The sequence below is a fragment of the Xenopus laevis genome, chromosome 9_10L (genome assembly GCF_017654675.1).
Source record: "Xenopus laevis strain J_2021 chromosome 9_10L, Xenopus_laevis_v10.1, whole genome shotgun sequence".
Taxonomy (NCBI): domain Eukaryota; kingdom Metazoa; phylum Chordata; class Amphibia; order Anura; family Pipidae; genus Xenopus; species Xenopus laevis.
Genome location: NC_054387.1, coordinates 95886789 through 95910568, shown reverse-complemented (window position 1 = coordinate 95910568; position 23780 = coordinate 95886789). Strand labels below are relative to the sequence as shown.

Here is a 23780-nt window from a genome sequence, read left to right as displayed (position 1 = left end):
TTATCGGGACCAACAATTTGGGCAATATCCAAATATTATCCAAAGCTGTCACTCAAAAACTAAGAAATGTTTCAATATAGTAGAACCCCCATTTTAAAGGGATCCTGTCATGATTTTTATGGTTTACTTTTTATTTCTACATTATACAGTTTACATTGAAAATATATTCACGAAACCATTTAAAATGTTTTTCTTGAACCAAATTAATTTTCATCATAGCCCCATGCCAAATCTCAAAATGAAATATGAAATGTTTGCTCTTTTAAAAAACAGATTTCAGTGCAGACTTCTGCTGGAGTAGCACTATTAGGGCAGAGACACACGGAAAGATTGGGGGAGATTTAGTTGCCTGGCGACTAATCGCCTCTCCTTCAGGCGCCCAGAATCCCCCAGAAAAGCCTTCCCGCCGGCTACAATCTAAATCCGCGGCAGGATGGCACTCGTAACACTTCATTTTACGAAGTTGCCTGATGAGGAAATTTCAGGTGACTTCGGAAAATGAAGTGCCCTGAGAGCCATCCCGCCGCTGATTTAGATCCACTTTTCGCTAAATCTCCCTGAATCTTCCCATATGTCTCTGCCCTTAACAGATGCGTTTTGAAACATTTTTTTTTAGGGTGACAAAAAATTGTGTAAAATTTGGGGGGAAAATCAGGAAATACATTACGCAATATATAGTGAATAAAGTACCCCCTTTTGTAAAATATAAGGATATTATAAGTTACCGAGGAGTTTCATGACCATATAAAAACACGAGGCCGAAGGCCGAGTGTTTTTATACAGGTCAGGAAACTCCGAGGTAACTTCTAATATCCTCATATTTTACAACTGGGGGTACTTTATTTATTATAATACACAAGTTTCGGTGAGTCATGTGACAGAAATGACATCAGAACTCACCGTTTATAACTGATGACATCAGAACTCACCGTTTATAAGGATATAATTTACAGGATATTCATGGCTTTTGTGTATTATATACTGGTATAGAACACCCAGAATTGATGTACTATGTACTACTGCCCTGGAAATGAGAAAAAATTTGACTTACCGTTCCAGCAAGAATATCATGAGGACAGCAGTCCAAGAGATGACTTTTGCAGACCCGATCATCTGTAAACTTTATCCTCTGCCGTGTCTCATCCCCTGCAATGCAGATTTAACATGATGGACTTAAAACCCATTTGCTGCATTTATTTCACTTTGTGCCATGCTTCTCTGGTTGTAAAAATTGTTAGCAATTAACGTTATTTTAAAAAGTTAAAAAAGAAAGTATTGCAATGGTTAGTTGGAGTTCCAGAAATACAACTGTTAATAGCAGGCTATTTACATTTTTGTATTTTTGCAGGTGAAAGTGATCTTGGCAATTCGTGCTCATTTTTTATGGGTTTTAGGTAGCTTGCCTTTCTACACTAATAGTTTTTTTTTTGTTTGTTTTTTTAATTAGGAACTCTCCTATCAATCCATCATTCAAATTGCAGGTTTCTAGGGTCAATAATAATATTTATATTTTAAAGGGGCTGTTCACATTCCAACACACTTTTCAGCTTAGTTGTTTTCAGACAGTTCACCAAAACTTTTCTTTTTGTGACCATGTTTCTAATGTTTAAGTTTTCACTCTCTTATGTCTTTATAAAGCACCTCTAGGAGGGGAGGGGGTCACCAATTCTGTAACTGTTCTAAATTGATACATTTCATATCTGCTGAAGAGAATCCCTGAGTTTCATTAAAGGTAGCTGTTATAATTGATACAATAGTTGCTAATATTCCACAGATGCTGCTGAGAAATGTTTCAACTAATGTAGCAAATTGTAACAGTTCAGAATCTGCAACTACTGAATGAAACACCAAAGACAGGAACATTTAAACTGGAAGAACTGTCAAAAATAAAACATGGAAAGCATTTGAAAAAGTTTCTGCTGAACACCAACTGAACTGAAAAGGGTGTTTGAAAGATGAACAACCCCTTTAAACTACAGTGAAATGCAAAACAACATAATACATAATTCAATATCAATAAAAGTACAAAAAAAACTGCAAAAGGAATATTACTGTATTGGAAACACTATAGAGAAGTGAATAAAGAGGGGGTGTCTCACCTTTAAGTTAACTTTTAAGAATGTTAAAATATAACCCTATTCTTAGCAACATTTAAATTGGTCTTTTTTTATCATTATAGTTTATGAAGTATGTGCCCTCTTCTCAGACTCTTTGTTGAATTTAAATGGGGGTCACTGACACCAGCAGCCAAAAAAATATTGCTACAACTATTGCTGCTGAACAAAAAGCTAAATAATTAGAAACCACAAATAAAAAAATGAAGACCAACTGCAAATTGTTCCCCCCACTGGCATCGGTTTCCAGTAGCCATTTCTCACTTGCTCAAATGGGATAGGAAGAAGTCACAAGCCGGGACCAGCATTTTGAATGTCAATGTGCTCTAATGATATTCCTAATAAACTGATTTATCTGCAATACTTTCATTGTCACTACATTTATAATTTGTAGGTTTATTAACCCATCCCTTTGGGAGTTTGTGCATACATGAACATACACAAACAGTGGCAGCTTAGGGTGAGGTTACCAGAACACTTTGAGGGGCAAATCTAATAAATGCATGTTGCAGGACTGCAAGGATATAGAAATCATGTGTAAAACAGTTATTTTTTAATTTCTCCAGTTATATCTTTCCTTACATGAAAGAGTAATACCACAGTGCATTTCTCAGCTAATTGCTAAATGAAAAAAATTTAATTAAAAAGGGACTGACAGGTAACAAGGGAAAGAGCTTTCTTAAAAAAAAAAAAATCAGAACTTTATAAATAAATAATTCAGAGATATATATAGTGGGCTGATGTTATACATACCCTTAACCTTTGTTAGCAAATACATAAAAATGTATGATAACTGTATGCATACAGTTACATATGATAGAAGATCTAAAATGTCATCACAGATGACAAAAAAAAAAAAAAATTAACCTACAGGCTTCCCCAAATGTACTACTAGTATGTTTATCTGTACTATGTACTTGTACAATGCCTTCTTTCTTTAGTGGATACCTTCACCAACAAGCAGTGTTCTTAAATAGACAAAAATATGCACACCTTCACAACAGCTCCATTTTTCAATACAGTTATGGAAAGGTTGTTGTAATAATCTAGTCAATTAAACAGTAGATTTATGATCAGTCAGACAACACAATTATCTGAGGTGCTAGAAAGTTGCTCAATAATAATAAGCATTTTATTGATCATATTTTTTGTAGAAAATAAGCAATGGTCCTATGTACAGAAGATCTAAGGCCCTGTGTAGACAGAGTGTTGGCTGAGAGAATTGGATCCGTTCTCTTCTGTAGTTCACTGATGGCAAAGCAGAATAGAGACTGGCCCAAAAAACACGAAAACAGGCTCCACAAACCTGCACTCAGAAGTTGCAGTACTGGTCAGTGCAGATACACAGAGCTTCAGAAGAGAGCGGATCCATTTCTCTCAGCCTGCCTACAATACACAGGTGGAGAGCAGCAAAGGCAACGCTGTCTGTCAATGACTTTCTAAACAATAAGAAGGTAGATTTAACAATCTACACTGAAACTACTATATGACTAGCAAAAGGTGAGTGGTTACTGTGAAAGGATCTAAGGTTACATTCTTTGGAGTGCTTATGGCCTTTTTTCAGCAAGTTGCAGGTTGTGCAAAATTAAACATTAATTTGGCTGCCATGCTTACAGTGTTTATAGTTGAGCTCTGCAGTGTTATCATCTTACTATATTGTGCTACGCTGCACTTTCACACACGGCTGACAGTGTGTTGGATATAAATAATGGGACACCTATGAGAAAAAGACACGACCTATCATATTCAGTCATATACCTCTTCTACACAAATGAGACAAATTGTCCATAAAACCATACACAACTGCTGTGTACTAGCTGGTCCATACGCATCATAGCCTGGTCAGGACATCATCTATATAACACATTAAAGAAGACATATTGTGTAAAAACAAAAATCGGTCAGTGAATTATACTCGAACTATAGAAGGACTTAAAAAAAACCAACTGGCCCTGCCCATCTGTTCCAATTTCCGCTGTTGAAGTCTCTGGCTGTGCAGGTGAGGCTGTGGCACTCAGCCACATTGCACTGTAGAATAGGAACCAATCAGCAGCTAGGCTGACCTGATAGGGAACTCAAGCCTGTCTTTGCTTGTGTGACTGCAAGGCTGTGATTGGCTGTCCCCCTCCTACTGTGCTTCTGGCAGGGACTGTTAGGACACATCCACCATTCATTTTAAACGCAGACAGCGACTGTAGCAGATCTATAGGGAGCTCCAATAAAGGGGGCATTTTTGAAGATAAGATTTTTAGCCCAAAGCAAAACGAGCACTATGTATTATTCATCATTATCTGCAATATGAAAGTTTTTTCATTCATTTTGCAACCTTAACTATGTGAAAGCTTATGGAAAGAAAAAACAAAAAAAAACAAAAAAAAAAAAAACTTTACTGTAATAATTTAATAACTTTCTCTCAAGCTTCACACTGCATATTTTATATTTGAGATAAAACTTACCAGTGTTTTATAGGTAAGGTAAGATTAGGTTTGTTAGGTCAAAGTAAAAAGCCAAACACATACAATTCCCTAAAAGAGGCCAGAACAACTGTTGTTAAAGTAATGAACGAATAACCATTTCAATAAAATTTGATTTATTGTTATGTCACAGGATTTCTTTCAAAGTAACACAACTTAAAAAAAAAAAAAAAAAAAAAAAAAAAAAGGTAATTTACAGATCCATGAAACCAAACGACCTCTGCCTTATTTAACATGCCCTCTCAGCTGTATATTATGCTACTGGCTAAAATATTTATGGGTATATTTTTGATACGCATTTATGTTATAACAAATTAACTGATGAATAATAAAGTGTAACTTATGAGAAATAGACACATAATTTTTGGAACTTTTTCAGGAATGCTGTGCAATTATTTGTGAAATTAAACATGTTTAAGTTAGAACATCTTTAAAATTTGTGACTCACGGCTCGATGAACGAGGCTTTTCTGCAACTCCCGTGCAGATGTAGGCTGGCAATGATACATTGAACCTTAACAAATAAAATAGAGGAGCCACAATTGTTTAGTTTGTATGAAATAGTATTATGGGAATCAGCTTAAAATAGCTATTACAATTTCAAATCAAAAGCACAGTTAAACTTTTCTTGAAACAACCTGAATATACCCTGTCAGCCAGCAAATTATTGAAAAATAATCACTTGGAAGAGATCAATTTATGACATACTTGATACACAACCATGTCAAAATCAAGTTAATCTGTTAATGCTGCTAAAAAAAGGCTAAAGATTCTTCCTAAAGAATACTTACCTTGCATGCTAGGGTCAAGTGCAAAGATCAGGTATAGGTAATATTTAGCATCTCAGAGGATAATAATAAAGATATGCTGGATGGTTTCTATGGAGTGCCACATGCTAAGCCTGCTGCACCAAACTTCTAAAAAGTTGCAGGTCTAGCAATAACAATTTTTGGCATGGGCAAAAATGACCCAGTTATGTGAGCTGTTATTTAGGATTGTCTGCTTCTTGCTATAGTCGCATATACTGCTTATGTACCCATGTCACATAAACGCTTTATTTTAAGGCACCGTGGAGGCACTAGTTGTTGGTAACTAGCTATAGATTCTCCTGCCCCCCTCCCCCACGTGGCAAACTGACTAGAGGTAATAATGCAGGGGTCCCCAACCTTTTTAAACCGTGAGCCACATTCAAATATAAAAAGAGTTGGGGAGCAACACAAGCATGAAAACGTCCCTTGGGGTGCCAATTAAGGGCTGTGATTGGCTATTTGGTAGCCCCTATGTGGACTGGCAGCCTACAGGAGGCTCTACTTGGCACTATACTTGTTTTTTATTCAATTAAAACTTGCTTTCAAGCTTGGAATTCAAAAATAATCACCTGCTTTGAGGACCCTGAGAGCAACATCCAAGGGGTTGGAGAGCAACATGTTGCTCACGAGCTACTGGTTGGGGATCCCTGTAATAATGGAACATTTTTGGCTTTTTAGAAGTTTGGTGTAGCAGGCTTCGCATGTGGCACTCCATAGAACTAAACCATCCAGCATATCTGGAGGTCACCAAATGATCTGATCTTAACCCGATATGTCCACTAAAGGCAGGGCAATAACGTGTTAATCCGAACAATTGGATTACAACTAAGCGAATGGGCTCAGACAGGCCGTAGGAACGCATTAACCAGCAGATGCGGTCCTCGATTGAAAGGAAAAATCTAACTTGCCTGATCCATATCTGCCCTGATATCGTTTGGGGGGGGGGCCTTCGGAAGCCCCCATACACAGGCAGATAAGCTGCAGAATTGGTCTAAAGGCAGTGTAAGTATATGTGGGTGTATTTCAATGACTTGGCCACTTAACAAGTGTTTTTTTTCTCACCTGTAGCTTGTTCTTTGAGAGCTTTAAAACACCACTATTTAAAGCAATACTGACACCAAATAACCGATGCAGGACCAGATGTCACTGACTTTCAGAATAGCCAGTATTATTACAGCCAAAGTAGTCCAAAATACAGTACAACTATTCCCAGAGTACTAGAAGTCAGATATTTCACGTAAAGAATAATGAATTGGTGTAACTGCAATACAGACCCAGGGGATAGGGGGCCCAGACCATGGGGGGGGGGGTCTACTTTATTGTAGTGCCCTTCAACAGTCTACTTTTGTTTGCTGACCACTGCAAGTAAGCAATTGGAGGGTAGCTGACCAGGGCTGGGCGGGGGGCAGTGTGTGTGGCTGACTGCGCCCCTGAAGACTTTTTTTGAGGATTTTTTTCTGTTAATATGATATAGTTGGAGAAATTGCTCCTGCTTACTGTTAGGAGCCTCTACAAAAACAAACACGGTTATAATATATTAAATATATAAATTCTTATAAAAGAGAAAATAACCCCCTCCTTATTCTTAAATGAGCTCAATCAGTTGGGATTATGTAGTAAAGGGGCATAAACACCCTCTGAAATTCCAGAAGTAAATATAAACCTATTTGTCCTACGTAAACACTTAATTCCACAGATTGAAAGTAAACCATGTTAAGCATAGAACGAATTGCCCACAAGAACACATTTTTCAACATCATGGTATTCCAATCTCAAAAGTAATCAGCTATTTTCCTAAATTTCCCATTAGATTATGGCAAACATACATTTTTTCCCGAACATACATACATTTTTGGTCGACTTTTACTTAATTTGTTCATTAATGATTGGTGAGGGCATTATAAGATCCATAAGGATGTAGCAAAGTGGAAGATGAGAGTCATTATTGATACAAGTAAGGTAATTCATCTTTGATATAAAAAAAGGCAAGACAAGTATGCCCTTAACAAGACTGCAGTAGGTATATGAATAATGGACAACGACCTAGGGGTATTTGTGGATAATAAAAGTAGAATGCCAGTCAGCAGCTGCCAAGTCAAACTCGGTTTTGAGCTGTATTAAAAGAAGTATAGATTTGATGGAGGGGAGGGTCATTCTTCCCCTTTACAAAGCACTGGTAAGGCCCCATCTAGAATGTACCATGTTTGGGTTTCCAATGCTCAAATGGGATATTATTAAATTAAGGAAAGAAGGGTAACCAGTAACTTGTCAGACTGCCGTCTTATAGTGAGGAAGGAATTGTTCCCTGAGGCAAACCGAAGAGACTTTAATAGGGTTTTTTGCCCATCTCTGGATCAACTAGCAGTTAGGGCAGGTTTTATTTAGACATAAAGGGTTGAACTCAATGGACATTTTTTTTTATTTTCTACAACTTAAGTTATTGTTATTAATGGTCTTTCCAGCCAGGAAATCTTAGTAGAGATGAAATCTCTTGATAAAGGATTGTACACTGCATTTTATGGAACTGTTATTTTGATTCTCTCTATTATAATTGCATTTTATATTATTATTATAATATAGGGCCCCAGCCACAGAGCATTGGCTGGATATCCTCGAAATTCACCCTGTGATGGAAATAACTGACACACAGGCAAGATTGGAGCAACTTGCCATTTACTCTGAGGACTCCTTGTGTGACATCAGCCTTACATAATTCTGATGGTCTTTATAGCAAAAAAAACAAAATGCTGTATACAAGACATCATTAAAGCTGTTTACATAATCAACAGTGCTACACACACATTACACGCTACTTTAACAAAGTTATGCAAAATTATTTGGCTGATTTTGTCTAATTAAAAGGTGTCGAATGTAGCCAACACAAATGCATACCTCCCAACTCTCCCATTTTTCATGGTACAGTCCCAATTTTTCTCAACCCGCAGTCACTGAAATGTCCCAACTTTTCAACACAGTCAAGAAAGAAGCTTTAACTCATTATTCAGAGACCAAGAGAGGTCCTGTGCTAATAAAATAACACGTTCATACTGCCTTACAGCTGTTGGATTCCTTCATTTAAATTTAACTCATTATAAAAGTATCAGAAGGCGCTACAAGCTCACAATAAGGTAGTAGAGTCACAGCATAAACTGTTAAATATAAAGTGTGACGCAACAGCTCAGAGAGCTCGAGTCCCTGCATTATCAAGGGATTAAAGGCATAAGGAAGGCACCAGCCAGTACAGTGGCCTATATTACACAGAGAGAGCTCGCAGCCGTGCGGCCCACCAAGCCTTGTTTTGCCTGGAAACTTACCGTCCCGAGATGTGCCCATCAATTGGTCCAACAGGGCTCTCATTTGGGCCTGGGCCGACATTATCAACGCGGAATTCTATTCCGTTTCCGGCCTGACTGCGTGTTAAAGTCCCTCAGCCCTCCACTACTATGTGAGCAACGAGGCCAGCACTCTGCGGCGGAGGATTGTGGGAAGAGTGATGAAGCCGGAAGTTGCGCTGCCGTACAGCAAAGTCGCTAGCCTGCTGGCTTGACAAGTAGCCGCGATCTGGGAGAAGGCTACAGTCTCTGCGCAGCTATTACTAAATTACCGGAAATAAATAGGGACGTTTGTGACAGAATAAACATTGAGGGAGAGAAGCTAGATAAATACCACGCAAATGTCAAGCCCACCCCTTGTCTCACAGCCGCAGCTGTTCCGTGATGAATGCTTCCACAAGTTACTCGCGCATAACTCGACACAATTGTCCTTTGCGGCTCAGAGACTGAACTGTAGTTTGGAATAAATATCTGGGTTTTTATATTTGTTTATTTGAGGATCTCGAATTTGAGATTTAGTTCCGCAAGTGACAGTCATGTATCAGTAGAGCGGAAACAAACTGCACATTGGTGGATAAAGCGATACACTCCCAAGGGAGTAAATCATTTCCCCGGACGTTGCGTCTGCTCCCTGCATTGTTTGTATCCCCGGAAGTGACGCTGCATGTACCTCACCCTGTGTCCCAGCTGTAGCTCAGAGCTCACATTTGTCACTTGTGTGTCTCCGGCAGTGGGCACGGGGCAAGGTGAGCAGAAACTTACTATTCGTTTGCCACATATGCGTCATGTTGTTGCTTGATGTGTTTTGCAGTCGTAGATGCGATGTTGTTGTGTGTCATTATTAAAACGAATTCAGAACAAAAGAACCGTAACAGTAGGGTAATTAAAACATAGAAGCTTTGTCTTGAAATGTGAATTTCAGAATCTTTTGCCCCCCCATATTCCTGGGATACCCTTGAAATGTGTAGAGCAGTGGTTTGTTATTATTAATATGTATTTCTAAAACGAAAACCTATTCTGCAGTGTTGTAAAAATAAATGGCTGTTAAAGATACAAAACAACCAATGGCCAATACAAGGAGTAAAGTGGCCCTGCTCAAAACCATTTCCAATCTAAACGTGGAGTGGGTTAAAGGAGACATTTTGTGTAAAAAATAAATAAGGTACCAGTGTGTGTGTTATACTGATTTAGATAAAAATAATATTACTTTGTAGCACTATGTAAAAGCAACAACATATATTACTTATACATTCCTCCAAAAAGAGGGTTTTTTTCATGTATCCTATATGTCTCCTTTAAGACTCAAGGGGGTATATTTATCAAAGAAAAAAAAAAAAGTTAGAGATAATCACAGTCCACTAGAGTGAAATACCTTTAAAATCTCTTATGGGATTTTAAAGGTGTAGTTATCAAACGGTAAAAGTGAAAGTTCATCCTTTGATAAATACACTTTAAAAATCCCATAGAAATGAATGAAGAGAGGCAGTATTTCACTCTAGACGACTGTGGTGATCTCTAACTTCATTTTTTGATAAATATACCCAATGGTGTAGGGATAGGCAATATCACTTGAAAGAAGTGGATCTGAGCATTGCATTTAGCAGCATGTAGTGCACACTGAAGATACAGTAGATGAGGCTAAGCTTCTCTAAAGAAATGTGTTTTAAATGGGTTTTTCTTCCAAACACATTTTTTTCCGTTCAGATGTTTTCAAATTGTTCACCAGAAATGAAGACTATTTTTAAAATGACTTCCCATTTTTTATTTCTCATCTTTTTTTAAAAAAATGTACATTTCAAAAGTAATGTTTTTGTTTCTGGTGTTTCATTCTGGCACTTAAAAGATTTGTAACATAATTTTTAATAAAAAAAAAAAAAAAATTGTGTCTACATAACGAAAAATAAACACCAAGGCAGTTTTAACTTCCTTTATTAATAAATTACTTACCGATTCTCTGCTCCTCTTCAGAAACGGCGACAGGGCAACGATCCATTGTGCGGCGCTCGATTTCTCCTCCCTGCCTTTTATAGGAGGTAGCCAGGGAGGAGAAATTGAGCGCCGCAAGATGGATCGTCGCCATGTTGCCGTTTCTGAAGAGGAGCGCAAGCAGAGAATCGGTAAGTCGTTTCTTAATAAAGACTTTGCGAATTGGAAGTTAAAACTGCCTTGGTGGTTTTTTTTCGTTTAGTAGAAACAATTTTTTTTTTTAAATTTTTTTGTTACTGGTCCTTTAAGTGCAGATTCTAAACTGTTGATGGTACATTCAGTTGATACATTTCTCAGCAGCATCTGTGGAATATTTGCAACTATTGTATCAATTCTAACAGCTGCTTGTAATGAAACTCAGGGATTCTGCTCAGCAGAAAAGAACTGTATCAACAAATGTATTCATTAAGAACAGTTTACAGGGTTGGTGACCCCTGCCCCCCCAAAGCTGATTCAGAAAGACATAAAATTAAACTTTAAACAACAGTATCAGAAAAAAGGTCAGAAATAGAAAGTAGAAAGTAATTGAAAAAGGTATTTATTTCTGATGAACTATTTGAAAACAACTGAACTGAAAATAAGTGTTAGAGCAGGGGTGTCCAACCTTTTGGCTTCCCTGGGCCACATTTGAAGAAGAAAAATTTTCTGGGGCCGCACATGAAATACACAACACTTTTGATTTATAAAAATAAAACAAATACACAGAAATTAACTACAATACCAGCTAGATAACCAGATTGAGCTATACACTGGAATATGGGACAAATATAGAGCAACCTTCTCAGGGTTGCCAGGTCTAATTTTCAAAACCAGCCCAAAACTAGCCAAGTGGCAATTCAAAGGTAGCCCAAAAATAGTTCAATATTTGCAGTAAAAAAAAAGTCTAAAAAATAAATGAATGTATGTGAAAATATGCCTTTTTTAAATTTTCACTGTTTTGCTAATTTTCCAACAAAGCAAAATGGTAGGTACAGACTTGACCATCACCAGGGGCGTAACCAAAAGAGGCCCAATTTGTAACTGGCGTATTTTCATAAAAAATTATTTATTTCACTGCACATATTGTGCTATGTTTGGGCTACTTTTGAAGTTGAATAAACAATTTATTTATAATTCATTTTTCAGTTACAAAATTAATTCTCTATTTTTGATACTATGAACTGTGAATTTAATTAAGAAGTGATTATTCATTGCAATGCACTTATAAGCTAATAAGTACATTTACCTCATAATTAATTATCGTAAAAAACAAATCAATTGATTATTGGGAATCACAGGGGGCTTGGGAATTCATTTCTTTTTAATTAATTTTTGTATCAATTCTAATTTATTGCACTGCTCTTTAATTAACATGATTGAATAAATAAGTCCTGTGGACAAGGAGTGAACAAATTGGTTGTCAAATGTAATAGTGAATTAATGCCTTATCCTACAGACCTACACACAGCTGAGGTAATAATAATTGGTTGCTGTGGAGTGCAAGAGTGCTAGACTTGCCAGTAAGCTGCAGGCTGAAGCTAGTCTTTCATTAGGCAGGAGAAGAGCTACGTAGTTTTGGTAGTTGCTCTCTCTCTCTGTGCCTTTATCATGCTGCCAGACAAGAGGGGGCAGGGCCCAGCAAAGCCAAGAAATTGGCGCCAAACACTAGCTGCTAGCTAGCAGCCGTTGGGGAGACTGGTGCGGAGAATACAGACGGTGACGTCACACGCAGAGCGCCGGCGGTGATGTCACATGCACCGCGCGCACAGTAGAGAGACTGCAGCCAGTCCAGCAAAGCTGTGGGGAGAGGAGGTGTGCCTTTGATCTGACGCGCAACACGGCAAACAGATTGCTTCCTGCTGGGCCGCACGGATCTCCATTCTCCATTCTCCATTCGGGGCCGCATGCGGGCCGCGGGTTGGACACCCCTGTGTTAGAGGGTTAATAAACCCTTTAAGAGACCTTGTGAAGGCAGATAGATGGCTATGGGAAAGATTCCAGAGAAGGGGCTTAGCTCTTGCAAAGTCTTGAATAGGAGGGTGTGAGGAGGTAATGTTGAGTAGTTGGTCGTTAAAGGACCGCAACAAGCCGCTTGGTGAGTGTTCAGAGATATAGTGTCAGATTTATCAAAATGTGAGATTACAGCTCACCATAAAAAAATTACTTGCCATTTATCAGATGGTGAGTGATTTCTTTTTTTTTTGTGGTGAGCTCTAATCTCACATTTTCATAAATTTGCCCCATAGAGTGGAGCAGAGTTATGGACTCCTTTCAATGTGAGGCTCGTTTGTTTCAATTTTAATTTAATGGGGCAGCTGAAGCCAGTGCAGGGATTGGGAGTGGCATGGCAGAAAATATTTTTCATGACCTATGAGACTAGTAATTCTCATATATAATAAAAGGAAATAGTTTTAGGAAATTACTTATCTTTTGATCCCAGTTGCTATATTTGACAGCTTAATTGCTGCTTTACTTAATGAGCTGCTATCACCCTGTGTTGTAAAATATATTTTTGTCCTTTTAGTTACACATTTTATAAAAAGTACACCTGGTTTAGACAGCTATTATATTGTAAATTTGCCTCCCTGCATTTTGTATTTAATTTTGCATGATTTACATTATCAATATATTATGATTATTATTACCCTTTTTCTACATTCATCACATTTCTGGGTTATTTAACAAAATCATCAGTTCTGTGTATAAAAAAATATATTTGTTTACTTATGTGTTGGACTGAGGAGATTGAGAGGAGAGTAGAAAGGTGGAGCAAGGCATTTAAAAGTGGGGCAGATATATGTGTTACTTGGGAAACTGGGGCAAAGAATATATTTTGGGTGTTCTCTTGCCTTTAAACAATCTGTATATAAATTGTTTATCTGTAATTTCAAGAGAAAGGCAAATAGGAGAAGGGGGTCTTAGAATATACAAAGTATAGGTCTAGTAAGGCACAGTTCATCAGGTTTTCCTATAACCTGTAATCAGGGCAGTGGTGGAACTACTGGGATGCGGGGGGCGCAATTGCACCCGGGTCTACACTCCTTCAGGGCCCTCCGCGTGTCAAAATCCAGAGTGAAGATTGCGGGTTGGGGGGCCTGGCAGCATGTCCTGCACCCGGGCCCTGCCAGCTATAGTTACATTACTGAATTAAGGATACAATAAATATAGTATAGGTATTCTTTAATACTAAACACAAGTTGTAAAATTTGAGGGTGTAATGACTAAAGTGACCAGTCCTGATCAGCAAAGGACCCATTTGCTGGTCATGGACATAAAAGATTGTTGGTATGTTCTAACTACACATTCAGTAGTTATGAACAAAAAACTATTTCTTCAAATATTTGTACAATACAGACTGAGAATATACAATAAAACATATATATTATATCATTATATTAATAGCATATATCAATGGGATACTTGGTACCAACTGCATGTTTACATTATGTGGTAGTGGTATCAGTACATTTATATAGGATATATTTTTATGAATACTTGGAATACAGGGTTTTCTGGATAAAAGGTCTTTTTGTAATTGGATCGTCATATTAATCTTTAAATTAACTCTTATAAAGAGTGACATTCTGAGACACTTTGCAACTGGTTTTCATTTTTCTTATTTGTGGTTTCCGAGTTATTTAGCTTTTATTCAGCAGCTCTCAAGTTTGCAATTTCAGCAATCTGGTTACTAGGGTTCAGATTACACTAGCAACCTTGCACTGATTTGAATAAGAGACTGGAATACTATTAGGAGAGGGATTAGGAGAGAGCTTGAATAGATAGTAGATAATTCTTGAATAGATAGAATTAAAAGTAGCAATAACAATACATTTTAGCGTTACAGAACATTTGTTATTAGATGGGGTCAGTGACCCCCTTTTGAAAGCAGGAAAGAGTCAGAAGAAAAAAGCAAATAATTCAATAACTACAACAAAAGAAAAAATGAAGGCAAATTGAAACGTTGCTTAGAATTAGTCATTCTATTACATACAAAAAAGTGAACTACCCCTTTTGTCTTCTATACCTCATTTAATCATTAAAAACATATAGATTTGTTTATGCCACATTATGAATTTATGCTGTTTATTGCAATTGAGCAATACATTAATTGATTGAATTGGTCAAAAATTAGGAATATATGTACATAAATTGTACTCTTATGAGAGATGGCCTTCCCATAATTCTGATAACAGTTTCCGGAGAGGGAATTCCATAGCTTTATTTTTAGTAATGTCCAGGAAGTCACTGGTTAAGATGAACTAACACACCTTTTGAATTTTTAACAGCAGTTCATCCTGTATTATAGTAAGAACATCATTCCAAAATGTTTGAACTACTGGGCAGATCCAGAATGCATAAATAAATGTAGATTTTAAGTTGCAAGCTGAATATTAGTGATTAAAAAATAACTATGTAAATAGTTTGTTGATCATTGTTACTCTTATAATATTCTGTTTCTCATGTGGTTTGAACAGATGACTTTTTATTACAATGTCAAAATACTGTCTTTGTGGCAATCTGTGTTTGGTTCTGATAAGAAGTTTAAAAGGGAAGTGGGAAACATAGTTTGTCAAACCTTTCACTGCATTAATATATGGATAGCATAAACCTGTAATAATATTTGATGAGATACCAGAGCACTAAATGCTTGCGCTTCTCTGGAAAAATATTATATCACTTCTTTAAAGAGGTTATTCACCTTTGAGTTAACTTTTAGGGGCACATTTACTAAGCTCGAGTGAAGGATTCGAAGTAAAAAAAACTTTTTTTTCGAATAGGCTACTACGACCTTCGACTACGACTTCGATTCGAACGAATAAATCCTTCGAATCGTTTGATTCAAAGGATTTCATCATTCGATCCAACGATTTTTCCTTCGATCGTTCGATCGTAGGATTTGCGGTAAATCCTTCGAATTCGATATTCTAATTCGAAGGATTTTACTTCGAGGGTCGAATTTGAGGGTTTATTAAGCCTCGATATTCGACCCTTAGTAAATGTGCCCCTTAGTATTATGAAGAGTGATATTCTGAGACAATTTGCAATTGGTTTTCATTTTTATTTTTGAGTTATTTAGCTTTTTATTCAGCAGCTCTCCAGTTTGCAATTTCAGCAATCTGGTTGCTAGGGTCCAAATTACCCTACCAAACATGCATTGAAGACACTGGGATAGGAATAGGAGAGGGCCTCAATAGAAACATGAGTAATACAAAGAAGCAATAACAATATATTTGTAGCTTTACACAGCATTTTTTTTAGATGGTGTCAGTGACCCCTGTTTGAAAGCTCAAAAGAGTCAAAGGAAGATGGCAAATAATTAAATTATAAACAATAGATAATGAAGACCATTGGGAAATTGCTTAGATTTGGCCATTTTATAACATATTAAAGTAAACTTAAAGGTGAACCACCCTTTACATTTTTCTAGCTAGAAATATTTGTATAACCCTATTTTTAAAGGAAAATGTAAAAATTTAGTTTTCTTAAAGGAGACACATTTAAAATACCAGCACATAAAAATTAAGGTTTTATCATTTCCTTTTCCTCTTCTAGACCCCTTGTTGTTCTTTTTGCATTTATGTTCTCTCTTGTCCAACTAATCAATACATATGGCTTTGAATACATATCTATACTAATAATACTCAAATAATTACATAGTTAAATGCATCTCTCCTAATCTCAGCCCAAATGTTTCCAAAATGTCTACTACCATTTAACCACTCCACTATCACCCCCTCTCCTCTGGCATGATGTCTCGAAGTTATGTTTAATTCTACAATCTCCTTCACTCTGCAAACAATTCAGTAACTAAATCATGTCACTTACAAAATATGTCTAACACATCACCCTAAACTGGCTTCTGACCTTGATATTTGAAGCAGTTTAAATTTTGTAAGAGACATGATTTGGTTATTAGCACTATATCTCTGAACTTATCTCCAAGTACAGCCCACTGAGAAGCCTCTGTATAATGAGCTGCTCTTTATCTTAAAAAAAAAAGAGAACATGCTGTAGCTCAGGGTATGGAGGAGTTTATTTATACAGAGGCTTCTCAGTGGACTGTTGGTTTGTTTGGTTTTGCGGTTTTGCTCAATGGGATCAAAATGTAGAACTTCAGTTTCATTTTTAAGCAAGTATGTTAAGTAAGAAATAAAAAACTTAGATATTTCCCAATTAAAACCGTAGGCAAAATGTATATGTATCTAATACATTTTTAAAAAATGGGGTATACTACTCCTTTAAGTGTTTTTTTTTTTTTTTTAATGCATCTGTTTTTCAGAACTGATTTAACTGCTTTGAGCAGACAATTCCAGTTCTTTCCTATGGGAGTTCAGCAGTAGTCATGTACTATTCGAACCCTGCCAATTTGGCAAGTTCTATAAAAAAAAAGAGAATTGTGCTAATTTCAGCACTATGCTCATCTATAGCTGACTTGCTGAATAATTAAAATAATCATTTTTTTTTAAGAGTGGTAATGATCATTGGCACTGGTTTTGTTTTGTTTTTTTGTCTGCGTTGAGAGAGATGAATTTGTTGTATACTTTACTGTTCAGATCGGAGTAAAACTACAGTGACACACCAAAGCCAGCTTTCAGTGTTGCTTGTGTGTTCCTGCTAGCTGCCATCGCCAAAACATTTCCTATACTTTCTTTTATTAGAAGAGGTGATGGGCAATTTGTTAATTATGGAAATTTTGAATAATGGAGTTTGCTGGTGTATACTCGAGTGTTTATTTAAACAAATGTGTTCCTAGAGCAGAGGGAACAGAATCTTATTCATGAGACGGCAATTATCTGGATGCATAAAACATGCCGTTTTTTTCTTTTTTAAATGTGATAAAATATATTTCAGAGTTTGCCAGAAACCATATGCCAGATCATCATACCAAGTAGAGGCACAAGCCTAACAGTGCACATCATACAAAGAGCACTAGTCTTATCATAAATCATAGTTGCAGAAGCATAATGCAAATATTGAAACATACTGTTCAGCATTAGACACTGCCCAATGTAATAATGGAAGAAAGAATGAACCACAAAATTGTGGTTCCAAGGGTGCAAACTTTGAACAGTATTACTAAAGTACAACAGCTGTAATTGCAAATGAATGCTTCTGTCAAGAGCGTAGACCTTTGCATGTGCTTCCATGCAATTCAAAGCTGAGGCACGGACCATTCAATTTAGTATACCTGGTCTTTTGGACAGTTTGAGGCTTTTGGCTCTGACTAATACACAGTTGCTTTGTCCCTTAAGCTGGCCATAGATGTTGATCGTGAGACTACGATCTTCTCAGAACGATCGTACGAATTTACCATCAACTAAAAAGACCAATTTGCCAGGAAAACAAAGGGGAGCTGCCTGCTTGGCCCTGCAAACATAGATAGATTGCACGGGGACTGACAAAGATTTTTTGACCTGGCCGATCAATCTCCTGACAGATGTTGGCCGAAAAATCGTAAGATGTACGATCATTCGAATCCCACTAACCGCACGATAATTTCGAAGGATCGCTCAGGCTTCCCTAAAATCGGTCGTTCGGCAAGAAGAATCGTCGCGTCTATGGGGAGCTTTACTCACCCAGGACAAAATTGTCCTGGCTTACTGGAAAGGAGGACTTGCCCACTTTTGTCCATTGCCTCCAGGGACTTGGTAAACCAGTTTTTACTTTAGCTGAACAATCGTGAAAATTATATTTTTCCCATTGCAAAACTGACATTTGCTGATGTTAACACACATATGACTGGAATCTGCTGGAAACTCCCAATTTTTTGAGGAAAAAAACCTCGAATTTTTAGAGATTTCTAATACCCCAAAGCTGCTAAAAATTTTAAAATACTCGATCTAAAACCTGTCAAGGTGATGTAGATGTTAATGGCAGATGTCCCTGAAGATGTTTCTTGACATTGTGGTCCGCGCTGGTTTTCATCCAATAAATTTGAGTTTTCAATGCAACAATACGATAAAGTCAAGTTTTCAGAGCGGCCAGTCGAATAAGTCGTACAATTCGAATTGATGCAGAATTCCGTCTTTTTCTAGAAGAATTATTGATAAGCCCCCTCTTGGGGCCTTTTTCAGGATAAAAAAAAGCCCCAAGAGGGCCTGAAACATTGGACACATGCTAATAAAAACGATTTGATTCACAAACTATTTGGAGTGCGGCTCTATGCAACTGATTAAGTAACACTATACTTTGAGCCTGCACCCACACATATATCACAAAATCCGGATTCGAGTGCGGCTGCTTGACTACCAGATATGTGTGTGTATGTATGTATGTATATATATATATATATATATATATATATATATATATAATTGTTTTTGTTTGTTTGTTTTTTAAATATACATATTGGGGTTTAGATTGAGTTAAGTTAACTATTCAGTCATAAATTGTGTGGAAGATTCTGTATTCGGTCAAATCCAAAAATTATGGATTTGGTGTATCCCTATTTTACCCATATATTTTTGATGCAACTATTAGCCCACTCGTAGGTGACCATCCGTGACCAATATTATATCCCAAGGAAGGATTATCTTTTTTTGAGGTGGCAGCCCTAGTGGGCTTTGATCACCCCAGTCCAACTCTGGTTAATATTAAATATCTTTACAGACTTCTATATTCAGATCCAATTGATTTGTTGTGGTTTGCACTGGCAGTAAAAACAGGAATAGGTAAAAAAGAAACCTAAAATGGTAGCTCTGGCACATTATTACAGTTGTCAGTACAATAGTTCCTACACTATGTCACATGTGAAAGGCTAAACACCTATTTTCTTGTATTTTATCTCTTCTGCAGTGTTTATATTATTAACTGTTTATGTACCGTACATGGAGTACAACATTTGTTTATTGTTTTCTTTGCAGAATACTGAATATTTTTATCGCTGGACCTTATTTTCATCATGGATAATAAGGATATAGATACAGAAATTCATCCTCTGAAAAACGACGGGAAATTTACAGAAAACAATGTAACTGATGCAGAAAAAGAAATTGTCATTAAGAAGCAAAGTGGACTCTCCAGGTTGTCACGCTGTCGAACAGCCGCTTTTTTTTCTGCCTTATTCTTGTGCCTTGCAGTTGTGTTTGCTTTCTCATTCATCATCCCTTGTCCAGTCAGGCCTTATTCACAGAGGACATGGATTGCACAATATGAGCAAGCAGGTAAGATTTCAAAAAGAAATTTGAAGGTTAAAAAAAAAGAAACCTTTTATCAATTGTATGATGTGGCAAGATTTTCTGTTGAGTCTAATATAATAATCCCAAAATATTTAAAGGAGCATCTCGCCTTCAGAAAACATACCATTTCAAATACACAACAATATTCCAACCATTGCTTTCTACTTAACAGATTTTCTAAAATTTAACCTGTAGATATTAGTTTTCTCCCCTCTTAAATGGGCATATAAATGCAATAAATATGGAATAAAGTGGTGGTGATGACACTTGAGTGTGTGTGACACTTGATAAAGAGCTACGCTCGAAACATGTAGTGTTTAAATAAACAGCACCTTTTTGCAGCAATCAAATGATTTTCAAATGTGTCAAAATTACATTTGAACATCAGAACACTTCTTTGTTTTCCTTCTGAAGGTGTATATCTTTGACTGTCATTGACTTTACAGTTACAGAAACTGACCAGCAGGTGGCTATGTTGTTAGAAAATTCATTTTATTGGCAGTTAATAAAAATGTATATAGCTCTGAAACTGAAAAAAGTATTTATTGTAAATTGCAAAGGTCCTAAGTAAAGCACTGTGAGCAATTTTGCATGCAGTTATTTTTAATGTTTACTTTACCTTTTAATAGGCAAATATTTTGCAGGCTTCAGGTTATAGGTAGTATTTTCTCTTGATTATTACCTTGCCCTTCGTTGTCTGTTTTTAACCCAATGTAATATTTTCAACGATTTTTGACAGAAACAATAGCTTTTTTGACTACTGAAGATGTGAACCAGGATAAAGTAAAAGATGTTATTTTTCTTGTTAAAACGGACAACACCAGCATTTTCAACATGTCCTGTGTGGACAAAGGTAAACTATAAAATCTGTTTTGTGTGTGTGTTTTTTGGGTTAACGTGAGGTCAGTTTTCACAAAGCATCTCCTGGAAGAAAAATGTTAAATGTTTAAACAGTTTTAAATGTTATTTACCCAGACTTTTTTGGATGTGAGATCTCCTTTGAGCAATACTTTGTCATAAGATCTACCACTCCATGTTATCTAGGTTTTTGTTACAGTTCCAAGAAAACATTTACATATGATTAAATCTGCATTGGCATACTTGAATGAATAACCCCACTTTGGTCACCATCTGAAGATGTACAGGTAGATTTATTAAAGTACATTACAAAATCTTTAGCTGAAGCAAGAAATGACTGCTTGCTTTCAGGTGTAGACATGGAAATTGCAAATAAGTGTTGTTTATGTGCAGACAAAATATTAATATTTTTTTAGAGTTTATTGTATATTTTTATGTTGCACTTGTTTAGATCACTAAACTAAAACTAGGGATGCACCGAATCCAGGATTCATTTCTGGATTCTGCCTTTTTTCAGCAGGATTCGGATTTGGCTGAATCCTTCTGCCCGGCCGAACCTAATCCCAATCCTAATTTACATATGCAAATTACAGACGGGAGGGAAATTGCGTGACTTTTTGTCACAAAACAAGGAAGTAAAAAATATTTTCCCCTTCCTACCCCTAATGCATTTGCAAATTAGGATTCAGATTCAGTGCGGTATCTTTGCGAAGGATTCAGGTGTTCGACCGAATCCAAAACAGTGGATTCGGTGCATCCCTAACTAAAACTAAACTAAATTTGTACAAAAGATGAGATGTACAAGTAAGTGTATTTCTTTGTCTCTAAAACTGCAGGTTTTCAATCTCCTTGCACTTTTTTAATTGCTTTATCTGGGACAAATGGGAGCGCTTTGTGGATCATACCTGTTGCTGATGAGGTACAGTTAGCAGAATGTGGAATCCAAAACCTGGGAGGGGTAAAGTCTGGTTGCCTTATTATCGGAATCCCATGCTTTGCATCCGCAATTGATTCCCACACAGGTAAACTTGGGTTTGTTTCTATTGGGATAAATCCTTTCTCTGGAACTTGTTTCTGGAACCAATCCAAGTCACTGGCACTGAATGTGGGTCATTTCCAGTAATATGGAAGTGATAAGTCAGTAACTTTCAGAATAAATATAACAAAATAAAGCATAATTTTTGCATATAGTAGATGAGGTTGTATTCAAGTTTTATATTTTGTGTAAGTAAATCCTGCTTTAAGGGGTATTATTGCCCTCTTGTTCAACACAAGTTCATAAATAGGGTTTGTGATGAAACATACTTTTAGCTTATTGTTTCAATCATGAAAAATCTTTTATTTCTAAACAGGGAAATCAAAGCTACTCCAGTTACTTGTGAGGTAGATAATTGGATGACAGGTGAACAGCTAAACTCCCTGCATAATGAACTGATAACTAAACAGTCACAACAAAGGGGGAAAGGAGTTGTTTAGTGGTAATCGAATTATTCTACCTAATATATAGTATAGGAGGATGAATTTTGTATATGTGTAATTACCTTTTTTCTGCATTGGTATCCAAAATTCAGTCTATACCTTTTTAATGCAGAAACATATATAGTTGGTCCTTGCTGTTGCTGACTGACATTGCTTGCTGGAGTTAGCTTATTATTTGCCTTTTTTAGCCCCATAAAAGGGTCACCGTCATGTTTTGATGTTGTAGCATTTAATACTAAAATACACAGCATTTTCTGTGTTTTAATAATGGCATTCGTTATTTTTGTGCAGTTGCGTGAACTTGCATTTATCAACTGCTGCCCAGTTTTCCAATTTAGTCAAATCGTTCTGCGAGGCCACAACAGCCTGCATGGAATTTACTGTTTTGCACAATTTAGTATCATCAGCAGAAACAGAGATAATACTTGCAATGATAATCTCAAGGTTCACTTATGAACGGATTTGTAAGACAAAATGTTCCAAATCATTATTTATTTATATAGCACCAGCAAATTCTGACACTCCCTACATTAACTTATAATAAACGGTATACTACATAAAAACAATTTCACATCAAGTGTTATCTTTAATATGAATTAAGCAATTATTATGGGCCAGCCTCTCTTGAACTCTGTGCACTTCTCTTATCAAGTTGCTGCTGCTCAGCTCTTAGCTGTGTTAATAAGTGCCACTTAGAATAGCAGGCAAGCTCCCTATAATGATTTAGTGCAGACGACTTAAGTTTAATACCCTCCTGGTGATACAGTAAAAACATGTATGAGGTAATGTTGATGGTTAGTAGAAAGGGTAAGGGTACCAGGAACTGTTTCCTTTAACTGTATTAAATATATTTGGGACTAAAGTTCCCACTGTCTCTCACTGAATTAAATGTATTTGGGCTAAAGTTGCCACTAACTCTCATAGTCATGCATTTGTGGTGTCACTACGATCTACCATAGTCATTGTTTTTGGAAGCCACTGAACCATTATTTACAAGTGTATCTTGTTTATATACAGTATACAGGTATGGCATCTATTATCCAGAATATTGGGAAAGTAAACGAATATCTAGCCCCACATCAAACTCCAAAATTAATTATAAAAAGATCTGTTTGCTGTTTTGAAAAATGTATTGTGCCATTAATTGATGCATTTTGCGCTGCACCCAGATTTTTAATTAAATTAAGTCAATGTGCATCCACAACAAAGCTGACTTCCTTAAAGGAAAAAAAAAAAAAGTGTTTAGATTGGTTGGCTTTCAGTTTGTGGCTTATATACACATGCATGCAAAGATCCACTTGTTTGGTGAGGTCACCAAAGGAGCAGATCTCTCCCTGATATGTTCATTCCCCAATGCTGGGAATGCAGGTGGTTGGAGTGAGGACTGCATCAATGAACTCATGTGATCATCGATCCAAAGGGATTTTTAAACCTGCCCGATCAACATCTGGCTGATATTCGGCCAAATATTGGTCAGGAAAGCCCGTTGGAGGGCCCCAAACGATAATAATAATTTTATCAGCCCAGGTATGGCCACTTACAAGTTACACGAGATGCCAACCAATCAACCT

The 23780-nt window shown here is 36.7% G+C and overlaps 2 protein-coding genes across 8 annotated transcripts in view; one reads left to right on the top strand and one right to left on the bottom strand.

Moving 5' to 3' along the window:
• The window catches only part of luc7l.L (LUC7-like L homeolog), a 29637-nt gene extending 20722 nt beyond the window's left edge, over positions 1–8915 (bottom strand). For 4 of the 6 annotated variants that reach the window (XR_005963990.1, XR_005963991.1, XM_041575789.1 and 1 more), the window contains exons 1-2: positions 8711–8915; positions 1052–1146 (exon numbers count right to left, since the gene is read on the bottom strand). Coding sequence is in view for 3 of the 6 variants with exons in the window: in XM_041575789.1 (XP_041431723.1) it covers positions 1052–1146; positions 8711–8771 (156 nt within the window). In the remaining 3 variants the exon portion in view is untranslated. 6 annotated transcript variants of the gene reach the window in all.
• Positions 8916–9326: 411 nt separating this feature from the next.
• fam234a.L (family with sequence similarity 234 member A L homeolog) overlaps positions 9327–23780 on the top strand; it is a 31890-nt gene continuing 17436 nt past the window's right edge. Inside the window, exons 1-4 of one of the 2 annotated variants that reach the window (XM_018233998.2) lie at positions 9327–9474; positions 19558–19857; positions 20612–20725; positions 21567–21752. In XM_018233998.2, the coding sequence (XP_018089487.1) occupies positions 19596–19857; positions 20612–20725; positions 21567–21752 (562 nt within the window). In that variant the 5' untranslated portion in view covers positions 9327–9474; positions 19558–19595. 2 annotated transcript variants of the gene reach the window in all.